Source organism: Microtus ochrogaster, unplaced genomic scaffold, assembly GCF_000317375.1.
Source record: "Microtus ochrogaster isolate Prairie Vole_2 unplaced genomic scaffold, MicOch1.0 UNK31, whole genome shotgun sequence".
In the NCBI taxonomy this organism is placed as follows: domain Eukaryota; kingdom Metazoa; phylum Chordata; class Mammalia; order Rodentia; family Cricetidae; genus Microtus; species Microtus ochrogaster.
The window spans coordinates 804,556-816,073 of NW_004949129.1; the positions used below are offsets into that span (position 1 = coordinate 804,556).

Here is an 11,518-nt window from a genome sequence, read left to right on the forward strand (position 1 = left end):
AGATAGATAGATAGATAGATAGATAGATAGATAGATAGATGATAGATAGATAGAAGATAGATAGATAGATAGATAGATAGATAGATAGATAGATAGATGGATAGATAGATAGATACAGCTAGATAGATACAGATAGATGATAGATAGATAGATAGATGATAGATAGATAGATACAGATAGATACAGATAGATGATAGATAGATAGATAGATAGATAGATAGATAGATAGATAGATAGATAGATTTAAAATCACATGGCTCCGTGGTAAAGGAGCTTGTGGCCAAGACTGGCCACCTGATTTAACACTGGTGGCAGGAGAAGAACTGAGCCCTTCAACTTGTCTTCTTACCTCTTCATAAGCCCTGTAGCCCACAGACACACATAAAATAAATAACTGTGAAGAATCAAATGAGAATTTGCTTTGGTTTAAATCAAAATGTATACATTCAAATAGTAACAAACTCAGAAAAATAGGAGGTGTGAACAAAGGGCAAAGGGTAAGCCAAGAGCTCACTTCCCTGACAGACTGTCTAGCAACCTACTTGGATCCAAAAGTGCCTTATAAGGACAGGACAGAAACGGGGGCACAGTCTGTCCTCTGCCCCCTTAATTCTAACCACCATCTACTTTCGGGTTCATCACATAAACTGCCCAATGCTTATAGAAGAAAAGGAAACACAAACACTTGTGCAAATGTGCAAATTCAACCTTCCATTGTTATCACATACTGTTTTGCGTTTGGGGTTTGTTTGTTTGAAAACAGGGTCTCACACATCCTGGCTAGCCTCAATTTTACTATGTAACCATGTCTGAATATGTAACCTTGAACTTCTTGTTCTCCTGCCTCCATTCTCAAGTGCTGAGATTGCAGGTATGTGCCACCACATCTGGTTCTTTTAGTTCCGGGGACTGGACCCAGGGCTTCATCCATGCTCAGCAAGCATCCTACCAGCTGACCTGCAGCCCCAGGCAAACACACACTGTCAGCCATTCTTTTATTGTTTGTTTGTTTGTTTTATCCCTATTGAGGTCATGAATCTTAGAAGAGAAACGACAGTCACTTTATTAAACCCGCATAATTCCTAACTACATTATAAAAATCTGTCCTTAGACCCACAGATAAATGTAGCTCACGTCCCTCTCTTTGCAACAAAAGGAGACAATTACAGAAAACTATAACCAATCAAAATGCAGAGAACCTCTGGTCATGTTGTGTCCCATCCCAATAGCTACATCCACAGCAGAACTTTTACATCTAAGGTTCTGGAATCTGTGGGTGAAGATGTGGAGAGGGGACCAGGAAATCTGCTGTGAGATTGTCTCCTAGAAATGATAGGGAGCATCAGTCGTGGTACCTCAATAGCATGGCTGTCTAAACCAGACCAGAGCAGGGACAAGATCAATAGACAAGCAAACATGGAAAGAGGAACGCTCATGGGCCCCACCCCTGGATAAAGAACTACAGACAACTAGGGAACCCTGGGAGCAAGAGAATTAGTCTTTTTCAAGGATGAAGCTCTTAGTTGGTTATCCAACACCAAATGGTCAGCTCTGAAACCATGTATGTACAAGCAGCACTGAATAGATTCAGAACACTGCGTCTATAGGTTTATGTCCATCTATACATAACAATAATCATTAAAGACAAGAAAGACACTAATTTGAGATGGAGTAAAGAGTGACAGGTGGCATGGGAAGGGCTAGGGAGTACAAAGGGAAGGGGGAAATTGTGTAATATGGTTTTGTTTTAAAAATTAAAATTAGTCTGGTGGTGGTGGCGCACGCCTTCAATCCCAGGCCTCAGGAGGCAGAGGCAGGCGGACATCTATGAGTTTGAGGCCAGCCTGGTCTACAGAGTGAGTTCCATGACAGCCAGAGCTGTTACACAGAGAAACCCTGTCTTGAAAAAACAGAAACAAAAACAATAAAAAAATTAAGACAATTTATAAAAATAAGTAAATAAACTCTGCTATTGTTGTACTCTGAAGTGCTATATGGCTCTTAAAATGAGCTTTATATATAGGATCTACTAAGAAACTGGAATCAGTTGGTCAAATGGTTGTCACTTAAGCATTAGAACCTGCGTTTGCTCCTCAGCACCCATGAAAGAAAAAAAGTTGAGTGTGGCCATAAATACCAGCAAGCTCCAAGCTTACTTACCCTGTCTCAGAACAAGGAAATGGAGAGTAATTGAGAAGACATCTAGTATCAACCTCTGGCCTCCTCACATATAAAGAAATTGAATAATGTAGATATATGATGTCCAGATACAAGCATATCTGTGGAAAAATTCTACAAACATACAACCTATCAATACTCAGTCATAAAAAACTTGAAAAATTGACCACAACTATAACTAAAAAGGACACAGAATCTGTAATCAAAAATTTCCCAACAAAAAAGGTCCAAGGACCAGATATGTTCACAGATAAATTCTACCAAATACATTAAAAAAAATTACTGGCAATTAGCAAGAAATATCTCCAAAAAAATGTTCATTGTCCTGGCAATTAGGGTTAAAAATAGAAGAGGAGAAAAAATGCTTCCAAACTCAGTCTATGAAGCCACCATCAGTCTGATGGCAAAGTAAAATAAGAAAACCGCAGAATAATATTCCCGATCAATATTCATACAACAGTAATCAGTCAAATATTATCAAACAATTCAATGGGATAATAAAATGATCAAAAAGCATTACTAAGTGAGAATTTATCTCACAATGCAGGAATTGTCTAGCATATAAAAACATCAGTGCAATCATTATTTAACAGATAAAAAGGGGGACACATACATGGTTATCACAACTGTTCCCACCCCCCCAAAAAAGTTTTGATGAATTTCAAAACCCTTTAAACAGTGGGGCTAAGTAGACGGCTCAGTGGGCAAAAGCTACTTCCAAGCCAGACAACCTGAGTTTGATCCCAGGAACTCCTATGACGGAAGAAGAGAACTGATCCCTGCAAGTTATCTTTGAACCTCCACATGCACTAACACACACACACACACACACGTACATACACTGATACATACACAAATGTAATTTTTAACTTAAAGAATTCAATAAGCTAGGAAAAGGATGAAACTACCTCAATACAGTAAAAACCGTCAATTAAAAGAATACAGTTAACCTCGTACTCAGTAGCCAAAGCCTGATGGATTTTCCCATTAGCTTGGGAATTAGACAAGAATGTTAACTTTTGGTATGCTGCTCATCATACTACCAGAACTACTAGCTAGAGTAAAGAAAAGAAATAAATATCAACCAAATTGGAAAAGGTAAAATTATCTCTGTCCAAAGATAGCAGGATCTTGCACACACACCTAAACATCCACACAGAAAAGGAGTGTTCAGGCCAACCAATGAATTTAGCAAAGCTACCAATACAAACACACAAACAACACACACACACACACACAGAGAGAGAGAGAGAGAGAGAGAGAGAGAGAGAGAGAGAGAGAGAGAGAGAGAGACTTAGATTTCTATATACTAAAAGTAAACCATAGGAAAAAGAAGTTACAGAAAGCATTACATTTACAGTGACCTCAGGAGAAAAACAAACTCTAAAGGGATCAATTTGACTGAGGGAAAATATTTGGACAACAAAAATAACAAAAGATTGCTGAGACAAATTTTAAAAGATGTAAATAAGTGGAAAGATATCCCATGTTCATGAACTGTAAAACTTATACTGTGAAAATAATGATAGCACCGACAGATCTACAGATTTAGTGCAATCCCTATCCAAATCTCAATGCTGCTTTTGTGGAAGTTTCCCCGCGCACACACACTGAGCAGCTCACAACTGCCTGAAACTCCAGCTCCAAGGGCATCCGTCTCCTCTGGCCTCCACAGGCATATCCACTCCCATGTAAGGTACATACCAACACATATACACAGAAAGAAAAATAAAAGAACTTTTTTTAAAAGAACAAGACTAGTTTTGTAAGCTTCCTGATTTCAAAATGTATTTAAAAGCTAAAGTAATCAATATAGTGTGGCATTAACACAAAAATAGACAATCAGAGTGGAATGCCCAGGAACAAATCCTTACGCATAGTCAAAAGTTTTTCAATAGGGATAATAAGACCCAAAGGCTAAGATGATTGACATAAATACTTCAAATGTTGACATAAACTTCATACAGTGAGTATTTGTCACAATTAAAATTTGAAGTTAAACATGTATAAAACTCACATTTTATTGGAATAGAAGATACACACACACACACACGTCATTACTTCTAGAAGTATGAATGATGGTGCCAAAGAATAAACACCAAACAGCTGATATTGGTCATCTCTGGTGTACTAATTTAGGAAAAGATATGCGTGTGTGTGTGTGTGTGTGTGTGTGTGCATATATGTGCACATTGAGGAAAAGAGACATCAATTTTTCTTTATACGACTCCATTATTGTTTGACTTGTTAAATGGTATGTATTAATAACATATATATTGCATTAAATAAAGACATTTAAAGTAACAAAGACAAAATAATGCAAATGCAAAATCATTAAAGGCTTCAGTTTGTGATGTGTATATTGGTGATTACCTTGTTAAATAGTATTTGTTTATATCATGCAATAAATACTATACATAGTATGCATGGTTGCATGGTAGATAGATGGATAGATAGATAGATAGATAGATAGATAGATAGATAGATAGATAGATAGATAGATAGATGGAGAGAGAGATAGATACTATGACAAAGACAGAAAACAACATAAAGGCAAAGTCATCAAAGGCTTCAGTTTGTAATGTGTGCATTGGTGATCAAAAGGAGGAAGCATGGAGCCTTAAGAATCTTCTGTCCTGCACAGAATGATCCCAGAGAGGCTGACTTTGTTTAGATGCCGATCAATTAAATGGCTCATGTCTTGATGACACCAATATTAGTCTTACAGAGTCTAAGGAAACTGTTTATGAAATCATGATTGTTGATGAGTGGCTGCTTAGGAAACAAATGTTCCCTTTGGATGCACTGTGCCTAAGGTTATCAAAGGTCAGCTGAGACAAAGCAAGCCTAGGCCCTGTTTGGCCCACAGTCTGTCATGTGACTTTTATAGAGGGCTGTCATGTTTGTCAATACACCTTCCCCTAGACCAGAGGGAAAAGAGGAAGCTCGGTGCCACTAATTGATCATTGACTACAGCAGACGATGTAAACACTGTTTATAATTTTCTCAATTACTCAGATATTGACCAATCAAAGACCAACTTTGCAAACTAGCATCAAGGAAAGATGCTAAATGCGAGATGAATACGCAGTTCTAAGGAATATATAAAAGGCCAGGTGAGGAAGGTACAGTCCAAACTCAGAAACTTCTCTTCACAGAACAACCAACTTGACTCCTGACACCATGGCCTGCTGCGCTACTAGCTTCTGTGGCTTTCCCACATGCTCCACCGGTGGCACCTGTGGCTCTAGCTGCTGCCAGCCCAGCTGTTGTCAGACCAGCTGCTGTCAACCCAGCTGCTCCCAGTCCAGCTGCTGCCAGCCCAGCTGCTCCCAATCTAGCTGCTGCCAGCCCTGCTGCTCCCAGTCCAGCTGCTGCCAGCCCAGCTGCTCCCAGTCCAGCTGCTGCCAGCCCAGCTGCTGCCAACCAAGCTGCTGTGGAACTGGCAGTGGTCAGGAGGGTGGCAGTGGAGGCGTGAGCTGCCGCGTCAGATGGTGCCGCCCAGACTGCCGCGTGGAGGGTACCTGCCTGCCCCCCTGCTGTGTGGTGAGCAGCACACCCCCAACCTGCTGCCAGCTGCACCATGCCCAGGCCTCCTGCTGCCGCCCATCCTACTGTGGACAGTCCTGCTGCCGCCCAGCCTGCTGTTGCTACTGCTGCCCCCCAAGCTGCTCTGAGCCTAGCTGCTAAGAGCTAGGGTTCTGGGTATCTCAGAATGAAATGGAAAGTCCTGCAGAATTGCGTGGATCTCTAAGAAAATGCTCTGTGTGGTGGATGCTAAGTATCTTCATGTCGCTAACCTGCTCATCAGTAGTGAAACTATTCATCGGGACCACACAGATGTGCTGGAATTAGTTTACTGCAAACACACCTCAGTTGATGTGTTCAAAGGACTCTGCTTTGCTTAGGCAGTGCACCAGGATGAGGTGGAACTTCATTCCAGTGACATATGGACTTCCTTCCCTAGTTCTTGGTCGCCACATATCTTCAGCCATGCTTCCTACTTAAATAATCTCTGTTGCTCTCAAATAAAGTGTTTTGTGCACACGTGGATAGATTTCTGTCCATCTTCTAATTTTAAGCTGCCCACCTACAGACCGTAATAATCTTCAGGCATAAACATCTTAGTCTAAAACAAAATTGCTATGTGAAAATTGCTTTATGCTTGAGTCATCTCTAATAAAAAATGTTCTGTGCATTAAATAATCTTCATGGCTATTTCAATATGTGGATGTTTTATTAAAATAGATCCAGACAAATAGAGTTACCCTGGATGAACTTTTTCTATCAGCTCTGACCTTGTCCCTTTCAGTCCAGCAAATGTTTTTCTTCCTCCATGTACAAAATAAAGAAACCAGATTATCTACTAAATAGATTAGAAAATATCTACCAATACTATTTCTGAGACAACTTGGATTTAGTTCCTACTACTTGGCCTTCTCATTCCCTTTGGTTCCCAGCTCTGTAAACTTCAACTGCAGTATTCACCTGCACTTGCCAAGGGTAAGAGGGGTACCTCTGTGCTAGGTGAGAGAAGAGCAGACAACTTTGGGGTATAACTGCTGAGTTCCAGCTTCATGCCATACAGATGTGTTAGAAATCTCAAACATAAATATCACAATCTAAAATTTACAAGCCAGTCAAAACATGCCTTTTTGGAAAACGAGACAGATTTTATCATCTAATTTTAACTCTTGGGAAAGACATTGACTACAACACATAAAATACAAAAATCTAAGAAGACATGAGAAAATTCTTTCGAGGTTATTTACAAGTTCCCAGCACTTACCTCTCTCATTAGATTGGCAGCAAGGATGGATCACAAACAGGATGGTACATTCCAGAAAATTGAGCGGCTGTGCATTTTTTCAAGATGTCGTGACTCCTAGATATTTTCCCCCAAGCTTTTGTTCAACAGCCAAATTAAGACAAAAATAACTCGACGTTCCCCAGTGTCTCCACAGCAAACGAGCCTCCTTTGTGGGCAGCACTACGACTTGAAAGTGTTATTTACTCATTCTTGAGTGGCTCAGGCGTCCATGAATCATGCCTGATGCTCCGCCCCCTCAGTTACTCCCCCACTGAATCAGATTCAATAAACATTTAATAACACTCTATCAAAATCAGGCTAGATACTTTCTGAAAAACCATGTTGCTTGGTTCACAACGAAAAAACTCTGGCCTGAAATACAGTGCTCACACGTTACCAAGCAGCCGGAAGGGCAAGACCTACGAAGCTCATTTGAGATGGGGCTGGATAGAGCCAATGTGGAAGATGCGTCTGTTACATGTGATCAAACACCCCAGTGTGCTAAATTAAATGTAACTTGATCTATGTATCCAGGAGGGAAAAAATGATTCTTGGAACAAATTGTCCTCTGTTTCCGAGTTGTGCATAGATGCCCAAGAGGAATGGCAACTATTCACAATAAGGGTGTTGCCCTAACCTAAAGTGAGAAGGCTCTTTGAACATGGAAACCACAAACACTCCCCTAAAGAGTACATGGCCCATAGAATGAGTCGCAACAACCTTATAAAACAAAGTCATTCCCATCATATGTCACAAGAATTTCAATGGAAGCCAATCAGAGTACCACTGAGGAACAAATTTAAACAGAAACAAGAAAAATATGTTAAGAATTTTATAAGCACTAGCTCGCTCGACTATATAAAGGGCCCATGTTCAGGTCAGCTCCCAAACTCAGAAACTCATCCCAGATACTCAACACTCAACCAGCTCCTAACACCATGGCCTGCTGTACTACTAGCTTCTGCGGCTTTCCCTCTTGCTCCACTGGTGCTACCTGCGGCTCCAGCTGCTTCCAACCAAGCTGCTGCGAAGGTGGCTATGGCTATGGCATCGGAGGTGGCTATGGCTATGGCATCGGAGGTGGCTATGGCTATGGCATCGGGGGTGGCATTGGCTACGGCCAGGAGGGTGGCTATGGAGGTGTGAGCTACCGCGTTAGATGGTGCCGCCCAGACTGCCGCGTGGAGGGCACCTTCCTGCCCCCCTGTTGCGTGGTGAGCTCTATTCCCCCAACCTGCTGCCAGCTGCACCATGCCCAGGCCTCCTGCTGCCGCCCATCCTACTGTGGACAGTCCTGCTGCCGCCCAGCCTGCTGCTGCTACTGCTGCTAACTCACCTGTTAAGAGCCAGATTGCAGATTTTCAATGCTCCTGAATTGTTCATCTCCTTGACTAATCCTGGACCAGTAACAATTTCTTCAACCTTTACTTCATTGTCTATTATGGGGCTATAGAGTACCAGTTCATCACAGTCCTGTCTGGGTCTGTTCTATAATCAATATTTTGACCCTCTACAGTGGATCCAGAAATACTAAGAATTCACCAAGTTGTTTTGGATACACTGGTTCTGAAACTCTTGTGGATTTAAAAATTATCAAACTCTTGAGAAATCTTTTCTTAAGAACAGACCAGAACTCTATCCATCCTGCTTGATGACCAGTTTTTCATTTCTGTTTACTTAAAGCTTTTCAGCATCAATGGCACCAGACTACAGCTGAGAGACATTCTTCGAATGTCATCATGGAAAATCGAAGTTCTTTACTGCACCTCCAGCCTCTAAGAAATAGGCTAGACCAGCCTGGCTGTGGTGGTGCACACCTTTAATTCCAGCACTCGAGAGGCAGAGGCAGGGAGATCTCTGTGAGTTCGAAGCCAGCCTGGTCTACAAAGCAAGTTCCAGGACAGACTCCAAAGCTACACAGAGAAATCCTGTCTCAGGAAGGAAAAAAGGAAGGAAGGAAGAAAGGAAGGAAGGAAGGAAGAAAGGAAGGAAGGAAGGAAGGAAGGAAGGAAGGAAGGAAGGAAGGAAGGAAGGAAGGAAAGAGGAAACAGACTGAACTATTCTTCATTTTGCCTTTGATTCCTTATTTTTTGGATCATAATTAGCTTGCCTATTGTGTATTTCCATTATATCTGTAGTATTGTGTCTTGTGATGTTTCTTAATAAATATTATATCCTGAGCAAAGAAACCATGGTTTTTGTCTCTACTTGTTCATCTAGTATTTCACTCGCTTACAATTTTAGAAAATGTACTTAAATGAATGTTTTTGTTTCTTCTGAGAAACTAAGTCATTCATGCATCATGTATTATTCTCGCCATTAAAATGCATTAATGGCCACTGTAAGGCAGGAAACTGGAAGGCATAAAAAACCAGTTCTTATCTATGACAACCTGGCTATCCATAATGAAAAAGCATATGGTCAAATAGCTACAATGTGATGAGATAAATTATAGTCTCCTCCCAGTTCACAAAAGCACTCTTAGTGGGTAGTGTTTGTGGTCAATATGTCTTGAGAGGCCTGCTTACAATAAGGTATTTCTCCACAGGCCAGGAAGTACCAAAACCCTACTTGAATAATAGGAAATAACAACATATAAAATTGAGAAAAATTTTTTTTTGTCTGGAAATATAAAAGAGAAAAAAGAAAGAGAGGGGCAGAATTATGTCATTGGGAGCTCATGGATCTTGCCATGTGATCCCTCCCCATCAAGTCAACAAATTCACATCATCTTTGAGACTTTATGTGAAAAGCACTAACGTTGCTGGGTTTCCTGTGTGCATCAGTTTAGAAAAAGACACCGAGATGCTGACAGAACAAAGGGACCAAAAGAAAGCAATACCTCAAGATCTTACGGAAATGACCGATGGTCTGTGGATGGTCTCCACACTGGAAATAGTACCTTGGGTGTGTTTACTGAACGGAACACATAGAATGAGCAGCAGAATCTGAAAATGATTGCTTCACCATGGGACCAGTAAGGCCTTTGTGATGGCATCAGCAGCAAGAGAGGCTTTACGAAGGAGAGAATCCTCATAGGGAGCTGTGAAGGTCTTTCCCAGTGAAAAGAAAAGGATGAAAAAGAAGAACTTATACACCTATTAGAATAATTAAATCCAAAGCAACAACACAACCAAATGCTGATGAGGATGTGCAGCAACGAAAACCTCACTTGTTGTTGATGGGGAAGCAGAATGCTACAGCCCTTAGGTAGTCTGGTACCTTATTGCAAAACTGAACATCTTGTTACCATAGAACCTATAAATTGTGCTCCTGTATATCTACCCATTTGAGATGAAAACTTGTATTTACTTTGAAAACCTGCACTGATGTTGAGTGTAAGTGACCAAGATATCTTTCAGTAGGTGAATAGGATAAACAAACTCTGGGACATCTATCCAGTGAAATACTCTTTGGTTTATTATAAAACAAGTGAAATAAACCAGTCTGAAAAAGCTGCATGCTAAATAGTTCAACAACAGTTCAAAGACACAGAAACTGTTGATAGTTAAATTAACAGTCCTATATACTTGCTGTGCAGATGTCTGGGTCTAACACTGGAAGACAAGCTTAGGATTTAAAGAAAATATGTTACAGAAATAGAGCATCACAGGACTGTCTGATGAAGCCTACAAAGCAGGAGGTTAGGTTTCTGAGACAGCATTCCTTCTCAGATAAATGGAGCATGGGAGATGTTATACTCACTTCCTCATCACCTCGGCTCATCCTTCTTATTTGAAACATGCACCTGATGCTTCGAACCAAGTCCTGTGAAATTGGCAGAGCCCTGGTTCTGACACTGATGACTGTACCCACGCCCACAGCTAACCTACCAGTGAGGAGAGTTGGTGTGATTCGATCAAACCAATGCTTGGTGGATTTCCAAACCCGGAGGCCTAGAACATTCCTGTTACGTGGTATGGAAGGCTGCAATCAACTCTCAAAAATGGCAGCTTCCTAAAATGAATTTGGCAATGACTCTTCTGTTTCTACATTGTGAAATACATTAAGGAAAATAGGTATTAGGTATTCATGGAAGTTCTGGTAGATTTCTGTATTGAAACCATCTGGACCTGGGCTTTTTTTGGTAGGGAGGTTTTTGATAACAGCTTCTAATTCTTCGCGACTAACAGGTCTATTTAGATTGTTCACCTGGTCCTGGTTTAACTTTGGTATATGGTACTTATCTAAAATAATGTCCATTTCTTTTACATTTTCCAATTTTGTGGCATACAGGCTTTTATAGTAAGATCTAATGATTCTATGAGTTTCCTCTATGTCTGTGGTTATGTCCCCCTTTTCATTTCTGATCTTATTAATTTGCGCATTCTCTCTCTGTCATTTGATTAGTTTGGGTAGGGGTTCATCAATCTTGTTGATTTTCTCCAAGAACCAGCTTTTTGTTTCGTTGATTCTTTGGATTGTTTTCTGTGTTTCTATTTTGTTGATTTCAGCCATCAGTTTGATTATGTCCAGTCTTCTACTCCTCCTAGGTGAGTCTGCTTCTTTTTTTTCTAGAGCTTTCAGGTG

The 11,518-nt window shown here is 40.7% G+C and overlaps 2 protein-coding genes across 4 annotated transcripts; both read left to right on the top strand.

The window, feature by feature from the left end:
• Positions 1-5,361: 5,361 nt before the first annotated feature.
• On the top strand, positions 5,362-5,868 carry LOC106144372 (keratin-associated protein 9-3). 2 transcript variants are annotated; one of them, XM_013354161.1, is made up of 2 exons: positions 5,362-5,414; positions 5,514-5,868. In XM_013354161.1, exons 1-2 carry the CDS (start codon positions 5,362-5,364, stop codon positions 5,866-5,868), a joined length of 408 nt encoding a protein of 135 aa, XP_013209615.1. The 2 variants fall into 2 exon arrangements, with proteins under 2 accessions (XP_013209615.1, XP_013209614.1); XM_013354160.1 differs by having other exon boundaries at positions 5,362-5,868.
• Positions 5,869-7,926: 2,058 nt separating this feature from the next.
• LOC101993681 (keratin-associated protein 9-3-like) lies at positions 7,927-8,319 on the top strand. Of its 2 annotated transcripts, XM_005368234.1 has the most exons (2): positions 7,927-8,020; positions 8,069-8,319. In XM_005368234.1, exons 1-2 carry the CDS (start codon positions 7,927-7,929, stop codon positions 8,317-8,319), a joined length of 345 nt encoding a protein of 114 aa, XP_005368291.1. The 2 variants fall into 2 exon arrangements, with proteins under 2 accessions (XP_005368291.1, XP_026645612.1); XM_026789811.1 differs by having other exon boundaries at positions 7,927-8,319.
• The last annotated feature ends 3,199 nt before the right edge of the window (positions 8,320-11,518 follow it).